This window comes from Prinia subflava, chromosome 3, assembly GCF_021018805.1.
Source record: "Prinia subflava isolate CZ2003 ecotype Zambia chromosome 3, Cam_Psub_1.2, whole genome shotgun sequence".
NCBI lineage: Eukaryota > Metazoa > Chordata > Aves > Passeriformes > Cisticolidae > Prinia > Prinia subflava.
Window position 1 is genome coordinate 68,576,431 of NC_086249.1, and position 20,463 is coordinate 68,596,893.

The following is a 20,463-nucleotide window of genomic DNA, read 5'->3' on the forward strand; positions in this document are numbered from 1 at the left end:
ATTCAACATACCTTCTTATGGAAAAAGATCAAAAGACTTACCAGGGATTGCAATATGTCAATTTTTTTTATTATTCGTTTTCCTCTTTAAATCACAGCATATTTTTGTTGTTTGGCTCAGAAATGCTCTTTGAAAGCGAAAATTTGAGTGTGCAGGAATTTTTTTTCCTCGTATCTTAGAGTTTGGGTTCTAATATGTTAGAACTGTAGAAGAAACAGATGTTGAAACAGTGTAAATTAATAACTGTGCTGGGCAGATGAGTAAAGTCTTTTCAAGCCAGAACTAGGACAATTAGTGCTGCTGATACCAATCTGCTTGTTACTTTGACTTGTTGTATGCATGTGTAAAAATACAGTGGCAGTGAAAAGTTCCCCTGTAATGATTTGCAGCTTGTCTTCCTGTGGACTAGTGTATCAGTTAGCCACTTGTTTGCAGGTAACTAAGTGAAAAAAGATTACCCTGTTTGCTTCCCCCCCTTAATTCTATTTTGCAAATATATGGGGGAATTTGCAAGAGAAAAGAAATGTAAAAGTTTCCTTCTCAACTATAATCGTGGCTCTTTATCAGTCATCACTCTTCCTGCATTTTGTTCAAGAGGCTCTAATTGTCTGCATTTGGCAGGTTTAACACTTCCTGACAGAGAGGCTATTAAGGGGAAGTATTCTCGCATAACTGTCACAGGCAGGAACAAAGAACCTTCAAACTCAATGTGTGGAAACCACTAACATTCTTAAATGACCCTTTTCATGCATTTTATCCCTTTAAGCTAAAATTTGGAGGGTGTAGGGTCATAGAAAGCAGCAAGGTGTAATAAAACAGTAAACTCTTGAGGTTTTTTTTTTTGGGGGGTGGGTGGGGGAGGGCCAGTTTTTTTTTTTTTCTAGATTTATCTCTTGAGTTAAAACCAATTGTTATTTGGAAAAATCTCATTAACAGATGTGACTGGAGTAAAAAGACTTAAAACTGATGTTGCTTTCAGGACTGCTTTGAACTTAACAAGCACCGATTTGTGGAGCAGACTAGCTAATGAAAGGAAATTAAATTTTTTGACAACTTCCCCTGCCAGCCCCCTTATTCTTCATGGGGCTGTTACTAGGTCCTGAAGACTTTTAAAGAGGATTTTGTTTTATTATCGGACATAAATGAACCAGGTATGAACATTTCTTATGTATTTTTTTAAAGTTCTGACCTGGGTGCTTTTAAAATGGATTGCCTTGAAAGCTTTAAAAATATCAGGTTTCAGTTTAATGTTCATAAGTCAGCCCCCATAGCTTCAGACACACTTAGCAGCTGGTGGTTTCCAGACATTACTGCCTTCTATACAAATTTTTTAATGTATGTCATGGGATAGTATAAATATTAGCAAATTTGGATGGAATTTTCAAGCTTAACCCATACCACTGGAATTTAACCCCTTTTTCTTTCTAATTTTGTGTAATGGAAACATACTGTTATCAGTGGAAATAATCAGAATTAACTAACTACTGCAGATGAAGTGATTTGGTTATTGAAATGTAAGTAATTCAAGTATTCTGGTTTTTATTCTGCGAGTTTCCCAGGAGTGTTTTTTGTACCAGACTGCAGGAGTATGATACAGCTGAAGTAATAGGGTGGCATCAACAAAAGGATCTGTAAAGTTGGCTTATGCAACTCTTAAATGCAAACAATTATGGGAATCTTCTCCTTTCAGATACAGTTTAAAATGATGCATTTAAGGTTTATTTTGTATTCAGAATGCAGAACTTTCACAACTGAAGTGCTTGTGTTCTTTCTTGAGTAAACAAAACCCATTTGTCTTTGAAGAAGTTCTCCAAGGGTTTTATTTTTTTTTTTTCCCTGAACTTGAATTACTCTCAAACAATAGAGAATCAACTCCCCCTACTGACAGCAACCAGGAAAACACAAGGAATACCTGTGAGGACAGAAACAAGCTGGTAGTGGACAAACTTTAACGATCTGATTTATGGTCCATTATTGATTGTAAGCTTCTAAATTCTAGCATTAAATTCCTACAACTGCAGAAAATAATTTTGCGATCCTGGTTGTGTTTCCTGTCAGCTGATTCCTCGTTGCTTTGAGTTTCTCAGTGCACTAATGATGAGGTAGAATTTACATTCCACTTATGGTATTAATTTTACATTCCTCTGGCTGAAAAGGGTCAGAAGGTTGTAAAATCAAACATTAAATGAATCGGAGGAGACAGTAGTGCAATATATGACTGCCCTCAGGACACAGTGCAATGGCTGATGGGATTAACGTTGGGTCTCATTTCCTGCTTTTACAGGATGCAGATGAAGCTGTCAGAATTGCAAGGGAAATTGGTAAGTTCTTAAATTAGCTATGGTGGGATTTGTGTGCCTCTCAGTAGACATGGTTGACTAAATTGAATGTGTAATAAGTAATCCCTATAGAACAAATAATGTTTTAATAGTTTTTAAGTTCCCTGTTGCCCATAGGGCTGGAGGAATCTAGGCATTAACCCCCTGTCTCTTAAATCATCACATTTGAGCTTTTCAGACTGGACTTTACAGAACAAGTGCAGCCATGATTTGTGGAATGAATAAAATATGCAGTAATGAGTACCTCACTGAAGGAGTTATCTAAAAGTAGATCTGCAATTGGACAAGATAGTCAGAGGTTAGGCATGGTACCCATCTCTTTATATGGAGACTGATACCAGTGATGTTATGATCTTCATTCTTCATCACTGTGTGGACTGCAGCTAGCTTGAATATGATCCAGAGCACCCGCCTTCTGTGCTTACTGGAATAAAGTCATTATTCAGCTTCTGAATATCTTACAGAATGGTGAAAAGAGCAACCAGCAAATGAGTCTGGGACTTATTTTGATGAAGGTTAAGTGTAATATGTGTTTAATGAGTTTTGGCTTTTATTTACTAAAGCGTGATAGTAGTGAAAATACTAAACCATATGCTTGAAATTACACGTTTTAAATGCTTTCTAGAAGAAGAATCTAATTTAGTAAGATATCTGGTTTTCCTTAAGATTTTTCTTTAATTTTCCCTTTGAGACTGCAACCATGAGACGCTATTTAGGTTTATCACAGGTAGATAAACAGCTTTTCACCTGTGTCAAGAGCTATTTCTGTGTTCTTACGTGCCAGATAGAAAGTGGGAGTGCACTTCTACAGATAACTTCTAAGCAGCGTAAGATCTTTCTGCTTTCAGTTTAAGTTGGGGCTTTTACCCTGCAGTGGTTAACTGCCCTGAAAACCCTCCTAGGTTTGTCTGACTTTTAGACTGATATAATTGAAGTCAGCATTTCTGTGAGTCAGGCTTGTGTCCTGGTTGTGGAATCCAGTGATAACTGATCACTGTCATGGGAGCATTACCAAAAGAAAGAAGTTATTAACCAAATGGGAACATTTAGAAAAGAATGGTAAATAAAGTTGGGTTTAGTCCTGCATAAAGACATAATAATGTGATTTTATTTCAGTTCACTTTCACTTCAATAATCTTTCTTGCTCTTGTGTTTTAAAGATTTCCTGCAAGTATTTTTTTAAGCAGTTTTGATGAATGTAAGTCAGAAGGCATGCAGTGGCTTTCTAGGCACCCTTTAAAATACATTCTCTTAATTTTTTTTCTGAGTTCTTCTGGTGTTCTGTTGAATGGTTCCTGTCTTTCATATCAGTAGCACTTTGGAGGTCATTATATCAAGGCAGTCTGAAATCTGTGATAATAAAGTCAATTACAGACAGCTGGGTGGTGCTTTATTTAGATGGAAAATTCTTAAACTGTTTTGATACACGAAGGGTTTGTACTATGATGCCATGTATTAAAAGAAAAATGTCCCTTCTAGCTTTTTCCCCACCCATGTTTTGACAAGTTGATCAATTTGGTTAAGCTTCTGTCTAATTGCAACCACTGACCAGAATAAAATGTAGTGATTTTAATTTCAAAGGATCTGAGATAGAATGAAATTATAGTCTCTTGTGTATATAATACAATGTATTTGTCCTTGTGTATAGAGCGCTTGATATGCAGTGGAATACCTTCAGATTGTTTCTAATTTCACTAATCCAGAGTTTCAGTCATCTAAGAAAGCTTAAATAATTTTTAAAAAAATAGCCATTGGTCAGCGCCTAAAACAGTAAAACTCTGTGTTGCTCTCTTGCTGCCTGTGGTTTTTTTCTGGTTCTCCTGTCCGTTTTTTGGCCAAATATCCAGTAGTAGTGGAGCGTGGTACCTCAGGGTTGAGAACACAGCCTTTACCTGTTTCAGTGACTATTATCTATGGATACACATTTGCTAAGTGTGGGAGTGAAACCTTCTTTTTGCCCCTGATTTGAGATGTTTTCTTGCGTTGTATAGAGAGATTGTGATGGGGAAACTAGACTAAATCAGAAATTGGAAGAAATTCAGGCACAAATTGCTGTATTGGCTCCTTTCTACTGTCTCTCTTCTCTATTTGTTGGTGTGGGCTGTTGTGCTCTTCTGATCCTTTCTGTAGTGCTTAATTACATTGGCCCTTTTCCCATGCTGCTTTTAGGTCTGTTTGTAGAACTGTACATTAAGAACTGTTGGATTCTTAATTCTGAAGCATCGATGAAACTCCAGAAAATTTGACTCTAATTGAAAGAATTGAACAGCTATGGACTGCAGGCAGATAAATAAAACTAAATGGAAGTCTGTGCAAAACTGAAGAGAAGAACAAGATGGGTTTTTTTTGTCATGTTTCATTTGACATGGGTTTAGTTAGTGCTAGCATTTAATAATGGATATTGAAAAGAATCTTTTATTGCCACATGCAATATTGCTCAAACTGGTCTGTGGTCTACTACCTGCGCTTTATAAAAATGGGTAAGTGACATCCAAAAACCATGGTGGCAAAGGGTGGGAGCTAACAGCTGCAAGACATCAAAAGTTTGTTTACTCCTTTTATCATTCAGATTCTCAGGACAGTAACTGTCCTGGAAACAAAGCAGTTCTAACTTATGAGTACCTACTTAGCAGCAAAAGCAGGTTCAGTGATCTTCAAATCTGACTGCTTTTTGCTTTCTTGCCTCCTGAGATCTTTAGACCCATACTTAAGAGCCAACATAAGAATGGAAAACTATAAAACAAGAGTAGGTCTTACTCTCAGGTGGAATTTTAATTTCACATAAATTGGCATCTAATTTGAGGGAAGGATTGAAAATGTAACACCTACACAAAAATGTGTCTGCTTTGTGAGTATTTTCATTGCTGTTGTTGTGGGTACTTAAAAATGGTGTTAGGAGTTGTTTGCATGCCTTTCCCTTCCCACAACTAATCCAACCAATCCATGTGAACATACTTTAGCAATTTTGATTGCTGCTGAATAGTACAAAAGTGGAGAGTGTTGAGTGATACATTCTGATCCCAGTATCCTATACCCAATATATATGCAAAACTTAAATTTTACAAGGCCTTCCTTTCAGTCTTTGGTATTGGCTAAAGAGCTGCTCTAAAGCTTTGTTCAGTGCCCCCAAGAGCAAGGAGTATGTAACCTCATATTTGAGCAAAAGCTCCAGTACCCTTATTTTTAGGGGACTGGCTAAGTTACAAGCATAGGTGTAGAGGTCTGTTGCAATTTTTCCTTCTCAACCAGAACAACTATATCTATTTTTTCAAAACAGGTGTTACTTCATTTTTTTAAAACTTATTTTATTTTCATGTATATAGTGGCTCTTGAGAGTCTTTAACTGCCTTGCCTACAAGCATGGCTGACATATTAATCACTATATATAAAAGGTGTGAGGGCGTGGAAGCAAAGTAGTGCTAGACTTGGCGAATGATACTTGTAACCTATGTATACTCTCTGATAATTTAACCATGTAAGTTGTGATATATGAATTACATACAAAGACTTACCAAGGCTCATTTTCAGCATGCCTGTTTTGCTTTGGAGACTAAAGAACAGTAAATTAGGGCTAGATTCTGCTTACAGAATTAAAATCAGCAAACCATTCAGGAGACTGATATTGTTAGACTGAAATTGGTAGCATAATTAATGATGACTTTTTCAAGTACATGTAACACTAAAAAAAATAGATTAAGTGATGGAAATTGCCTTAGTGCATTTGCCATAATAAGGCTTAAAACAATGCTTGTTTCAAAATTTTACTCTTGCAGCTTTTTGGTTTGGACAGAGTCTCCAGATGGTGATAGTATTGTCAGAGATTCACTAGTGTTATCCAGTAAAATCCTATTTCTTGCATGGAAATTATACGAAATGTGCATTTAGCTTTATTTCAAGATAACCAGTGACTTGTGTAGAAGCCTGGCAGCTGCCAGGGATGTGGAGATGCAGCTACAGCATCAATAAAATCTCTTCTATAGGTATTGCAAATACTGCATTTCATGAAAATTGGGTGAACTTCACTGTTGCTACATGCAATCTAGAGTTATTTTGCCTTTACCCTTTAATCTCTGGGATTGTAGAGGCCTGGATCAAGCTCATTGTTACTCTGTGGTTTATCCTGTACCCTTCCATGGGCACTATCAGATATTTAATAAAATCTACGAGAGACTCTAGAAAGGTTGTTTGTATGTCTCTGTTTGGTCTTAACCTTCTATCTTGTAACAAGAGACTACTTTAGACTCCAAGGCATGGAGGCATTTATAGCCTTGTGGTAATCCATGCCTATAGGAGCTTGGCTTGTGCTCTTCGTATATTTAACTATTACCTCTCTACAGCTTTCAGCCATGTGAATGCTTTACAGCCTGGGGTTTCACAGTCTAATGTGTTAAGTTGGAAAGTATTTTATTGATTTTTTTTTTTCTGTTTCTTTGTTAATTTATTGTTATCTTGCACTGTTGCTGCTTTCCTGCCTTCCAATCAAAAGTACTGTTTCTTACGCTTGTCTAGTGCCTTTTTTTGAGTATCTGTTTCAGACTTTGTAAGAAAACAAATGTTTACCAGATATTGCTGATTTAAATTATCTTCTTCTGAACCTCCTTTCAGTTAGATCACTGTGAGGAGGAGGTGGGAATATTGTATTGCTGTCACTTGACAGAGCAAGAGTAGATCTACATTCCAGAAAGAAACTGTAAATATCGGTAACATGTATGACGGTTGACCGGACCACTTCTAGGAGCTATTTTCAAATTTCTCTTTATGTCCTCTGATCAAAGCTTTTTATAGAATATATCTTCATTTCTCAAGGACCTGTAGACTCTTCTTGGCAGCCGATATCAGCTGGGCTCATTTTGCCTAATGTTGTGATTTTCATGAAACATACTGGAGACCAAAGGCATGAAGAATTTTCTGCTATCCTAGAAATGTCAAAAGCATTTTAATCAGATTCTCAATTTTTAATTTTCTGCATGTTCATTTAGAGAAAGATGAAGTTCTCTGGTATGACAAAATTATTTCAGGAAGTTGCTTTGAATTAAGTGATTTATATTAAAAGGGAAACAATCATTACTAAATCTGCATTTAAACTGTGTAATTTTTGAACTTTCAGAAAAGGAAGGTCCTGCCTCATATCTGTATTACAGTTTCTTGTTCTACGAGTAAGATATTGCCAGTTATGTACAATGCTGACAGATTTATACTCCTTGTTTTTTCTTACTACATGGCAGTTTGGGGAGAATATTTTTTTTGTCAATAAAAGTAATCTGTTTTCTGATGCTATTACATAATATCTAAGCAGCACAGCTCTTGAGCTGCTCTGTTATTTAGAATGTACTGCTCTAGAAGTGTTAAGATATGTATTTGTTTACTCAATCTTTAGACTTAATTTATGAAAACCTACTCATTTTTGCTATTAATTAAAAATATTATTTTAATAAGGAAAAAGCTACAGAGATAAAAGGCAAAAATTTACAAAGGAAAAAGAAATTGTTGCTAAACAAATATCAAATGCTTTATTCATAAATCACTTCATTATTTGGGAATAGTTCATTCAGTGGTTTTTTGGTTTAAATGAGTTGGAGAAGACAGCCTTTCTTGGCTGTAGAAATTACTGCACTGACAGCTAAGTTTTGAAAATAAGTATTTCTCCTCTGTTCTCTCTGCAAACAAAGTGTTTTAATAAACAAAGTTATTGTCTACTGGCTTTATTGGACATGTGGTCAGTTGTCATGTTCCTCTGACCAACTGAACAAAGTTTGAACTTCTGTCTAATTGTTCCCCGCTGTTAGGCTACCCTGTCATGATCAAGGCCTCAGCAGGTGGTGGTGGGAAAGGCATGAGAATCGCTTGGGATGATGAAGAGACCAGGTGAGATGCTGTCCAAAAGCTTGCCTTGATGAATGCTGCAGTTACTGAAGTTCCATTAAGCCGTTGTGAGCTGACAGTTGAGCAGATATGAAATGTTAGACAGAGAAATTGGATATTATTTGGCTTTCTCTCTTTGGCATAGTGAGAAATACACTTTGGAAGTTTGCATGTACCTATTTCTAATTAATTATTGCAAAAACTTCACAAAACATTGTCCATTAATTTGAGTAAAAACCCAGTATTTACAACTGCTGTTAGTCCAGTGTTAGACTGTAAATAATGTTTCGCTGTATGCCTTTCAGAATGCTGATTTATTAATTCTGTGTTAGATAGGATGTTTATTGGCCCTGATTCACAAACATTAATATATACCATTAGTTCTGTTAAAGTTGATGTGACTGATAATTCATGTGTGGAAATACATACGGTGTTACCAGAATGTACTCTAATAAATTGCATACTTCTGTGTTTAAAGCATTTGTATCACCAAACTATTGTACTTTTGTCTGTTTTGAAACAATACACGTTTCAACACACAGATATTTTCATGTCTCTTATTGGTTGTCTGAATCCTGAACATTTGAAGATGCTTTGTTGTTGGCTTGGAATTTTGCAATCCACTCTCTGCTGATGTTCTGGCAACAAAGAGCCTGAATTCAACTCTGTGTGCTGCTGATCTTAGAGAAAAGTGTATTTTCTGATTTTTCAAAACTTGTAGTGAAAAGCCTATTTGATCCATAGTAACCTGAATGTTTTCCTTTCTGCACAGAGTAAGCAGCACATGTACTGGAGTCAACTCAATGTACAACTGAAATTTGCATTAGTTTAATTTAGACACCTGCAAGACTTCCCTGTCCCCTATTAAATTTTTGTTTGTCAAAACCTAAAAATAGGATGAAAGAACAATGAATGTCTAGCAGTTAAATTTTAGATTTAAAGAAAACATGGTGGGTTTATTTGTACCTTGCTCTGTCTAGTCAATTTATATTCAAATCTAAACAGGAGAACAGTGTTTCGTGCATTAGAATGAAGATCTAGAATAACCTGCTTTCTTAAAAGGATACTTTGTTGCTACTGCTTTAGAATCCAAAATTACTGCCTTGATCTTGTTCGGGCAGCAGTTCCATCTGTTGGACTTGAAGGGATGGCATTCATTTCTTGTTCAGTTCAGAAAGGAGTGAAGGAGCTTGATTAAAGTAACTGTTTTAAAGCAGAAGTGGATCTAAAATCATGATTCCAAACTTATTTTGGAGAAAGGCTGTGGTTATAGTTTAGACAGTCACCTGGTAAAGCTGATTGGTACCAGTAGAAGCTATCTAGATAGATTCTTTTACATACATTTGCATATCACTAAATTAATTTAGTGATATTACTTTGACTCAGTCCTATTAATGATAATTTGAACTACTTGCCTTGCTTATGGAAAGCCTTTGAATGATAGAATATCTGGAATTGGATGGGACCCACTAGGATCATTAAGTCCAATTCAACTCTGAAGTATCTTTCAGCCCCACATTATTTGGAGTGGAGTCGTTATAATTATCATCCTCGTTACTTATGCAAGCCTTATCTTTATAGGGTAGTGTTAAATCTAAGAGGTGCTCAGAAGAACACCCAGACATTCAAAGATCTGTACTATGTATTGAACCTAAATCAAGGAAAAATGCTTACTTTAACATTTTTGAATAAGTGAAATTAAATTGACAAAATACTTGTTGCAGGAAGAGGAAAGTGAGTTTTAACAGAACTTGAAGACGAACAGATTTACTTTGCAAGTGAAATAGAGCATTTGGGTTTCTCTTCCAGTCTGTATTTAAGAATACCTATGAGATTGTAAAAGATTTGTTGTACATGTCCATTAGTTGTGTTATGGATCTAAAATTGTTGCTTTTTATGTGTCTAGAAAACATCTGACTTGAGTGTTTTGAAGGTAACTCAGTTATTACTGACAAAATGATATATCTGATAGTTTTAATGCTGCATAAAACTACTGTATAGTAGTATTTAGTATTACATAGACCTGCTGCATTCAGGTCTAGGTGATACTAAAAATAAATAATTTATCTGCAATGGGCAGACTCTGGAAAAACCAATATCTGAATGGCCTTTTGCATTTTAGGATTCATAAATGCAAGGTGAGTGTGAAAATGGTTGGTAATATTTGATCTGTAAACTTGTTTTGGGTTTTGTCTCATGAGATTATTTGAAAATACTACTTGAAAACAAAAGTCTTTATATAGAATCATTCCTGTTTCGGAAGGGATCCACAAGGATCGTGGAGTCTAACCTCTAGCCTTGCATAGGACCGTCGCCAAGAGTCACAGCATGCAACTGAGAGCATTATTCGAACGCTTCTTGAACTCTTTGAGGCTTGGTGCTGTGACCACTGCCCTGGGGTGGCTGTTCCAGTGCCCAACCACTCTCTGGGTGAAGAATCTTCTCCTTGTTTGAAACATACTTTTGGAGTTTCAGGCTAGTTGAAAACCTTTCTTGTTTCAACTGGCTATGCGTACAATACGGAGGCTTAAATGTATGTGTGACATGATGTGGATATAGCCACCAGAAGTGAAAAAGACCAATCTGAGGAACTTAATTGCTATTCTTCTAGAATTATTCACTGTGGTAAACTTGCTGCTTCATCTTTCACTTCCCTTAAATATGCCAAGTGATGACAGTTGTTTTAGATCCTCTGTAATTACTATGTTATTCCACATATAGCTAAGATTTCTGTTAATTTTCAGATAGTATTTCTAAAAGAAATAACTGGTAGAGTTTTGTCAATGTTACAATTTGTTTTTTGGAATAGCTGTTCACGTGCCCTTTACTGTGGAGAGCTGCAGTGTTAGCCCCATCTCTGGGTAGGGCTGCTGTTGTGTTTAAGATCTGGGTCCCTCCCAATTCTCACTTCTGTTGCTATTTTCCAAATTTTAGTCAAGTTCTAGAGTGGAATTTTGTGTACAGTTCAAGCCACTGACCCTCATCTGAAATTAAAGTAGCCCTATGTTCACTCTAATGTAATCCCTAGCCAGTTTTCTTGGTTTGGAGAAGTATAATTTAGCATGCCTTTTCTTCACCTAATAAATGCCCTTACTTCACCTTATAAATGCAATTATATTGAAAGTGAAGGGCAGATTTCTGAAAAGCAGTTTGCCTTAAGTTCCGGATGGTAGATTTTTTACAGCCTGAGAAAGTTCTGCTGTGGTCTGTATCTAAAAGTATTTTTAACTTAGTCACTGATCATCCCAACTCTGGTCTTGTATGTGAACAGCCTCTGTGCTTGCATCCCAGCAAACTTGATCTGAAAGTGCTTTCTAGGTAGAGGGAATGTGAAGTTCATGGTGCAGTACAGCAAAACATGACTAGGGCACGTATCTGACTACACCGCATCTGTATCGTTCCCTCTTTGTGGAGAAATGGAACGCTTCTTCCTTCCAGTGTGCTCATAACAACTGTACCTTTAACTAGCTAACCAAATCTTTGGAGCCTCATGGCTCCAAATGGTGGCCTAGCAGTTCTGAAAAGGAATTTAATTCAGGACTCTATCTTTTCCAAAGAACAGATTGAAATTTTCTGGCAGAGGTTGTGATAGATTTTTGCATGTAAAGGCACTCACTGGATTGTAGGTTCAGTATTGGAGGTCATCATACAGGAGCTATTGGCTCATGTTTTAAAGTCTGTGGATTTACAGATAGAAATTAGTTTCTTTAGCTACTAACTTGAGCTGCAGACATGACAACCTCCAAGTTGGAAATTTGTACTAAATTATTTTTTTAAGATTTACCTTTGAAAAAAAGGGAGCTTTGTGTTAGTAATTCCCCCCTATTGTCTCTCCTTCTGTAACTTTTCTTAGATATTGAAGTCTTGCATGCTTAGTGGGTATTTGTTTTGGAAGTTTTTACCAAGGCAGCTTTCAGCAACAGATATTTAGAGAGATGAAAAGGTTTTGTCTTTTGACCTTTAATAATAGGACTGTTTCTGAAATTCTTTCTTGGTGCTTATGCCAGTTCTGTGAAGAGAAATCAAACATCTGTTCTCAGATTCCAAGAACACCTTATAATTTCTCTTCTGTGGTCTTGTGCTTGGAATGAGTAGCGAGACTGGAAGAAGTTAATCTGAAATAATAAGTAGCAAATCATTCAGAATCTTCCACCTCCTAAAGCAAAGGATATATGAAGTGTGCAGTATAAGGGGACAATGCTTTAAAAGCTCAACAGCATTACCTATTACAAGCCTGTGCATTGAGTTTATTATCTTCCCAAAGCATTTCATTTGGCCTGTGCAAAACCAGGATTGTATGGGCTTGACATCTTTGGTCTGTCCTGCACAGGTATGTCCTGTTCAGTTAAGGGGGAGGAATCTATTGGATGAGTAAAGAACAGTGTTTCCTAAAACCCTATTTCTTAAAAACCCCACATATTCACATACCATCTACATGTGCAAACATATGTTAAATGCCGTGACTGGATAATTTTAGTTGATTTTTTTTTTTAAATTTGGAGTTAAGCTGAAGCAATCTATATTGGTTCTGTGTGTGAAATCAACAACATTTGAGTATCTATTGGCTACTTAACTCATCAGGGTTTTAGAGGGCTTCTACAATGCTAATGGCTATCAAACATCTACTTTTTAACTAGATGGCCCTTCTAATGCTGGCCTTGACAAGAAAAAAACCTGTTCTTTTACTATTTCCTGATTCTGAAAACTGAAATTTTACATAATGAGTAGACTCTTTTGTTAGTGTCTGACTGCCTCGAAAGAAAATTGTTTTAATTAAAGCAGCACTGCTGATCTCAGAGCTGGAGGCAGAAAATTGGCACGGCTGTTTCACTTCAGACAACCACAGGAAGGCTTGTGGCAGCATCAGTAATGCTTTTGTACAACTCAAACTTCAGTGAGTAAATGTACAGTAGGGAGAGAGATCCTGTTTTTCCTCTTTATAACTGTGTGTGTTTCAAGGATCTAGAGACAGCATCTTGTCCAGCTTCATCCTGTGAGCAGCATCAGGTCTTAGTTTAAATTGATTGCTTATAGCTTTGCCTGATTGGGTCTTGCATCGAGATTACACAGCTCCCTAAAAAGCCTTCTCTGCTTCTTCATTCTTTCCAGTAACTATTTTTCTCACATCAATTTGGAAGTAATTTTTTATCACTGGACAATTGGAACTGCACAGTTTTGTAAGATAAAACAAGGTCAGAATATCTGAGACTGTAATTTCTATTAGATATAATTTAAAATGGTTTACAGATGTATGGATGAGATGATTAGGCACTTGTCTTTTTTTAACAAGTATTGCAGTTTAGATTTCTAATTAGCACACTTCCTTCAGTGCAAGAAAAAGTCAATTATGAGTAATTGTGCATAAAACTATGTGACACAAAAATGTTTACAAAACAAAACAAAGCCTTTGATAGAGGAGTTAAAATAGCTGTAAATCAGTTTCAATAAGAAACCCTGTGTATGGCTGTTTGATACAGCACTTTTTTTTTTTTTTTGACAGATCAGGTAGTGCACAGAATTGCTAATTTTGATGTCCCTTTTGTATTTTTACTAGTTAATTAAATGTATTAGTTAAGTTGGAATTTGTGAAATTTGTACATTAGGTGTAATATCTCAAAATTACAACATTGTTGAGAAAATGTGAGGATACACTTTTAAATTTACACATTTCTCTACTTTAGATTTACCTGTCTTGTGAATTTGTGGTCTGCGTTAACTTACATCGAAGAGGTGGAAAGCATGAAAATTTCAACTCAGTTGTGCTGTAGTTCTTATTCTGGGCACAAGTGTCAGGGATGCTGTTTCAGTGGTCAGTCACACAGAAATTTGACCAAGCTTTCCATGTGTATCAACATGAATGGCACTAAAATGCCACTTACAGAGCCTGTAGAAAATTTCAGTGAAGCCTTTGGGTCCCTAGATTATGTTCTGTCTCACTCTGAGAATGGCTGCTCATGAAGTTGTTTGTCAGAGCTTGTCCTTGACCCAAGGAGTATTCTTTCTGCTATTTAGAGGAAAAAAAGTTAATAAATGAACTATCTTGCAATCTGTATTTTGTTTGACTACATATGTAAGAGAATTAACAAAGGGAAGCATACAGAATGCTCTATATGAGACACTTCTAAGGCAGAGAGAAACTACTAGTACAGCTGGTGTGTTCTGTGAGGTCAAGTATTGCATCTTTAGGTTGTCTTTAGTGGTGGAATGTGCAATGTCTGTAATATCACGTTTGCAGTTCTTTAATGCAGAATTAACCAACCTCTGCTGTTCTTGAATATTAAGAGGGTTGTGTGCTCTTCAGTAATGGGGAGTTTCTGTATAGCAAGTACTTGGTAATAACTGGGTCTTAAAATTATTTTATTACTTTTACAGATGAAAATGCCAACAAAGAAAATGAATATGTAATTGTTATTCAGGGTTTTTAAACACACTGACATTATTTGTGCTTTGAGAATGATTTGGTTTGTGGTTGGTTGGGATTCTTTCGTCTTTGTAAGAAAAGCATGAAAAAAGGGATACTCATTGCAGAATGAGCTGCAAATGTTATAATTTGGTTTTTGGATGTGTGTGTTGATCAGTGAAGATTGACTGTTTATGAAATCAGCAAGTGTTCTTTCTTGTATGCTTGAGGACTTTTTAAATACAGATTATTCTTTCTGTTCTCATTATTTAAGGGAAGGTTTTAGGTTTTCATCTCAAGAAGCTGCTTCAAGTTTTGGTGATGATCGCTTACTGATAGAAAAGTTCATTGATAACCCACGTCACATAGAAATCCAGGTTTGTACTATTATTATTGCTACTGTTAATCACTGTGTATTTATTTAATGGGGTTTGAACTCATAAATAAATGAAAGTTCAAAATGTTTCAAACACTCCACTAAAAAAGGCCTAGGGTCTTGTGTTTTCCGGTGTCTTGGGTCATTGCTCAAACTACATAGCTATCATGTACAATACAGCCTTCCTGTTTTTATTCTCTAGCCTTTCTTTGGCAGGAAGACTGTGAGCAGTGCTCAGTTTGTTGGGGGAGAAAAAAAATGTTATAGGGATCTGTCCTGAAGGCTGGAGGTTTGAACTCTGGATCCTGTTGGAGTGCTTGAGTGCAGAAGAGGATGTAGGAGTTGAGGAACTGCCATGCTTGACAATTTGTTGCAAGGTCTAGGTGGTTTTGTCAGTATTTTTGAATTCTGTTCTGAAGTATCTAATTCTGCTTGAGAACTCAAGAGGATTTGTGTTCCATTTTGGGCAGTGTGTGGTTCAAAATCAGGTGTATCCTCTTCAACTTCTGCATTATTTCCATTTCTGTCATTTCTTGGATTTAGAGTTAAGTCAGATCTGCTGATGCAGAACAAAAGTTGTTTCTTTTAGGCACTTGTTTACAAAATTATGATTTCAAAATTTGTGATGTTTGATCTTATGTAGGTAGCTGAATTGTGTTTGTCAATAGCCTTGAGGTATTTCCTGACAAGAAATCTATAATGGAGTATATTCATTTCCTCAACAGAAATTTCCTTTTTTTTATGCAGAAATTTCTCTTCTTTTTGTGCAGAATCTAAACCCTTTCCATGTTGTGGCACATGGTTGTTTGTTTTATTTTTAAATAGTGAAGTAGCTTAATAACTGAGTGAAACAACAGCAGGAAACTTGATAGTGTGGAATGATTTCTAAGAGAGATATATTTAACATTTTTCACTCTGCCAGATGTGTGCCCACAGCCTGATGCTTCCTATGGGGCTAACTTGCATATCATAGAATCTTAGAATAGTTTGAGTTGGAAGGGACCTTTAATGGTCATCTAGTCCAACCCCCTGCAATGAGCAGGGACATCTTCAACTAGATCAGGCTGCTCAGAGCCCTGTCCAACCTGATCTTGAATGTTTCTGGGGATGGGGCATCTACCACCTCTCTAGGCAACTTGTTTTGTTGTTTCACCACTCTTACAATGAAAGATTTCTCCCTTATAGCTAGTCTAAATCTATTATTTTGTAGTTTAAAGCCATTACCCCCTTTCCCTCTTGCTATAGGCCCTGCTAAAAAGTTTCTCATCTTTCTTGTCAGCCCCCCTCTAAATACTGAAAAGCTGCAATTAGGTCTCCCCAGAGTCTTTTTTCCAGGCTGAACTACCCCAGATCTCTCAGCCTTTCCTCACAGGAGAGGTGTTTAGTCCCTCTGATCATTTTTGTGGCTCTACTCTGGACCTATTCCAACAGGTCCATGTCTTTCCTGTACTGAAGACTCCAGAGCTGGATGTAATACTCCTGGTATGGTCTCAGCAGAGAGGAGTAGAAGGGAAGAAGGAGGAGTGAAATGAAGAAATGGTCTGTAAACAGTGAAACAGCAAAATGGAGAAACAGTGTAGAAATTTAAACCCCACCTTATTCTCTATTGAAAAGCCATGGAAAGGTATATAGTGAACTCAGTTTCAGCACTGATCTCAGGGTTCAAAAGTGGTCAGATTGCTAGAGCATCTTTCTGTATTCTCTTGCAATGGCTAATAATTTTTGGCTATGTATGTCTTTTTTCCTTTATCTCTGTGCAGATCAGTATACCTTAAAGATCTCTTTCTTTCAATAGAGTGCAGTACTGGGAGATTAAGCAGGTTCCTACCCATTCTTCAATGACAAAGGTAGATGGGATCGATTCCTCCATACTTCCATGAGTTCAGGGCAGATTTTACATGGTCTTGATTCCTTTGGGTTTAAAAAAGGGTTACTCCAAAAAATTAAGTAGTACTGTATTTAGGAAATGTTGAATAATGTCAGCAAAATGGCTTTGCTATTAATAATGTATAGTTTTATTTATAATGGGTATACAGTGAATGTTGTTTTCCTTAAACGAGCACTTTGATGGTACCTTTTAACAATATCATAGCATATCATTTTAACTTCATGTTCTAATCAGCTTTAGGACGTTGACCTTGGTTCATTTTCAAACTGCTGAATATACAAACAATTTGAGACCAGATGCCAAATATTTATTAATTCAGCAGTGACTTTTAAATAGAACTTTTTTTAGCTTTCTTATATTTCTCCAAAGCATTGGTACTTAAAATTATTAAATAAGAAGTTTCCTGTGTCTAGCTATAAAACAATCACTTTGTAAAACATGAGAAAAGACTAAAACAATTAACAGGAAAATAGAGTCCAAATACACTTTATGCTTGAACTGATTTGAAGTCTTGTTCTCCTGAAGTATCTGATAAAAAGTTTAAAGAGTAAGAGTACATGGAATGTCTGCTACTTGGCCAGACTCTTTCCTACAACCGGAAACAGAATTTAGCTGAATCATGTAGGAGGGATTCCACTACATAATATTTAATTATTTTGGCACGTAGAGGTACGTAGCGTGTACTAATGTCCTAATCATCTAATCCTGCAAAATGGGGTGTTTTCTGTTACAAATGTTTAGATAAACAAAAGCTGTAGCTGGGACAGGCATTTTTAGTGAGATGTGTACTGGAATCTCACATCATCTCAGCAATGATTATTTCAGAATGGTGCAAATGTCTTCTGAGATACAATCGTTTTATGGTTAGTTTCTTTTACTGGAAACAGTGGACACAGAATAAAAATAAAAGTCTAATGTTGCATGTTGTTGGCTTATTCTATTCGTAATTACTTTCTCATAGTAGATGCTCATGCCTGTCTCTGTTTTCCATTAACTAATAATGAAAAAACATTTCTTTCAAGATCCAGGTTGCTGAAATTTAGTAGGATATGAGAAATGTCCTGAATTGAAAAAAAACCCTACTGCTTGGATTGAAAAAATGTATTGTGCTGATCTCCTCTCTCTCTCGCTCTCTCTCCCCCTCTCTGTATTTTTTAGAAGAGGGATATCTTCTTTCGAAGAGAGAGGAGAGAAGTACAATGACCAATTGTAATGTTCGAAGGGTTTGTTTGTTTGTTTGACGAGAGAATTCTGTGGAAAGTTGTAGGCTTTCAACAGTGAAGCAGAAGTGCTCACAAGCAATTATTCTACTTACAGGACAGTGATTTCTCCATCAAGTACCATGCTGTGCTCTAGAGGTACTGCTTTAATACTAAAATAACCCCCACAAAAAATGAGTCCAAAAATCTTCAGATCTCCCAAATGATTTCTTGTAGAGCCCCATGAGTTAGTAGAGCTCCACTCATCTGGATTGGATGGTTGAGCCCTTAGTAGGAAGTACCTGCTTTTCCCCCTTTTCCCCCTTTTCCCCCTTTTCCCCCTTTTCCCCCTTTTCCCCCTTTTCCCCCTTTTCCCCCTTTTCCCCCTTTTCCCCCTTTTCCCCCTTTTCCCCCTTTTCCCCCTTTTCCCCCTTTTCCCCCTTTTCCCCCTTTTCCCCCTTTTCCCCCTTTTCCCCCTTTTCCCCCTTTTCCCCCTTTTCCCCCTTTTCCCCCTTTTCCCCCTTTTCCCCCTTTTCCCCCTTTTCCCCCTTTTCCCCCTTTTCCCCCTTTTCCCCCTTTTCCCCCTTTTCCCCCTTTTCCCCCTTTTCCCCCTTTTCCCCCTTTTCCCCCTTTTCCCCCTTTTCCCCCTTTTCCCCCTTTTCCCCCTTTTCCCCCTTTTCCCCCTTTTCCCCCTTTTCCCCCTTTTCCCCCTTTTCCCCCTTTTCCCCCTTTTCCCCCTTTTCCCCCTTTTCCCCCTTTTCCCCCTTTTCCCCCTTTTCCCCCTTTTCCCCCTTTTCCCCCTTTTCCCCCTTTTCCCCCTTTTCCCCCTTTTCCCCCTTTTCCCCCTTTTCCCCCTTTTCCCCCTTTTCCCCCTTTTCCCCCTTTTCCCCCTTTTCCCCCTTTTCCCCCTTTTCCCCCTTTTCCCCCTTTTCCCCCTTTTCCCCCTTTTCCCCCTTTTCCCCCTTTTCCCCCTTTTCCCCCTTTTCCCCCTTTTCCCCCTTTTCCCCCTTTTCCCCCTTTTCCCCCTTTTCCCCCTTTTCCCCCTTTTCCCCCTTTTCCCCCTTTTCCCCCTTTTCCCCCTTTTCCCCCTTTTCCCCCTTTTCCCCCTTTTCCCCCTTTTCCCCCTTTTCCCCCTTTTCCCCCTTTTCCCCCTTTTCCCCCTTTTCCCCCTTTTCCCCCTTTTCCCCCTTTTCCCCCTTTTCCCCCTTTTCCCCCTTTTCCCCCTTTTCCCCCTTTTCCCCCTTTTCCCCCTTTTCCCCCTTTTCCCCCTTTTCCCCCTTTTCCCCCTTTTCCCCCTTTTCCCCCTTTTCCCCCTTTTCCCCCTTTTCCCCCTTTTCCCCCTTTTCCCCCTTTTCCCCCTTTTCCCCCTTTTCCCCCTTTTCCCCCTTTTCCCCCTTTTCCCCCTTTTCCCCCTTTTCCCCCTTTTCCCCCTTTTCCCCCTTTTCCCCCTTTTCCCCCTTTTCCCCCTTTTCCCCCTTTTCCCCCTTTTCCCCCTTTTCCCCCTTTTCCCCCTTTTCCCCCTTTTCCCCCTTTTCCCCCTTTTCCCCCTTTTCCCCCTTTTCCCCCTTTTCCCCCTTTTCCCCCTTTTCCCCCTTTTCCCCCTTTTCCCCCTTTTCCCCCTTTTCCCCCTTTTCCCCCTTTTCCCCCTTTTCCCCCTTTTCCCCCTTTTCCCCCTTTTCCCCCTTTTCCCCCTTTTCCCCCTTTTCCCCCTTTTCCCCCTTTTCCCCCCTTTTCCCCCTTTTCCCCCTTTTCCCCCTTTTCCCCCTTTTCCCCCTTTTCCCCCTTTTCCCCCTTTTCCCCCTTTTCCCCCTTCCCCTTGTTAGGGAATCTAGCAGTTTTCTGGAGCATCCTGGTGTTACTGCTGCTGCTAAACATCCCCCTGGACAGGCAAGACAGTTCTGGGAGATGCTGTAGTTTAAGAAATCCGAAAGTCATCTCTCTGCTAGACTCCCCTTTTCATTAGAAAGCTCCATACATTTGTGGAAGCACAACAGAATTTTTTAGGAGGGAAAATAGCTGATCTTACCAGAATACCCTGGATCTGATGCTGCACAGTGCACATGAGTTGTCTTCATGAGTTCACTGCCTTGTTTTCAGTCACATCTACCCAGATTTTTCACGCCTTAGCAACCATTGGTGTCATAGATGCAGGAATTCATCTTGCCTAGTGCCATAGTTGCTCTTTGATGCTAAAAGGAATAATAAATAATACAGATTCGTTGTCACAAATGTGAGTAGATATGGTTGAGTTCACACAGTTTGAGGAAGATTGTCTCCTTGTTTTATCGTGTCGGTTTTCAGTGTAGAACTGAGCTATTAAAGAATGAAGCATGAATATTGGCATGGGTTCCCGCAGATCAGAGCAGGAAGATAAATGGAAAAAAATGGATTAGAAGAAA

At 38.0% G+C, this 20,463-nt stretch overlaps 1 protein-coding gene across 1 annotated transcript in view; it reads left to right on the top strand.

Annotated features, from left to right (window-relative positions):
- The window catches only part of PCCA (propionyl-CoA carboxylase subunit alpha), a 275,454-nt gene that overhangs the window by 79,446 nt on the left and 175,545 nt on the right, over positions 1-20,463 (top strand). The window contains exons 8-10 of the mRNA XM_063392367.1: positions 2,285-2,321; positions 8,126-8,204; positions 14,876-14,978. Coding sequence (XP_063248437.1) covers positions 2,285-2,321; positions 8,126-8,204; positions 14,876-14,978 — 219 coding nt within the window. The remainder of the gene's footprint in view (positions 1-2,284; positions 2,322-8,125; positions 8,205-14,875; positions 14,979-20,463) is intronic.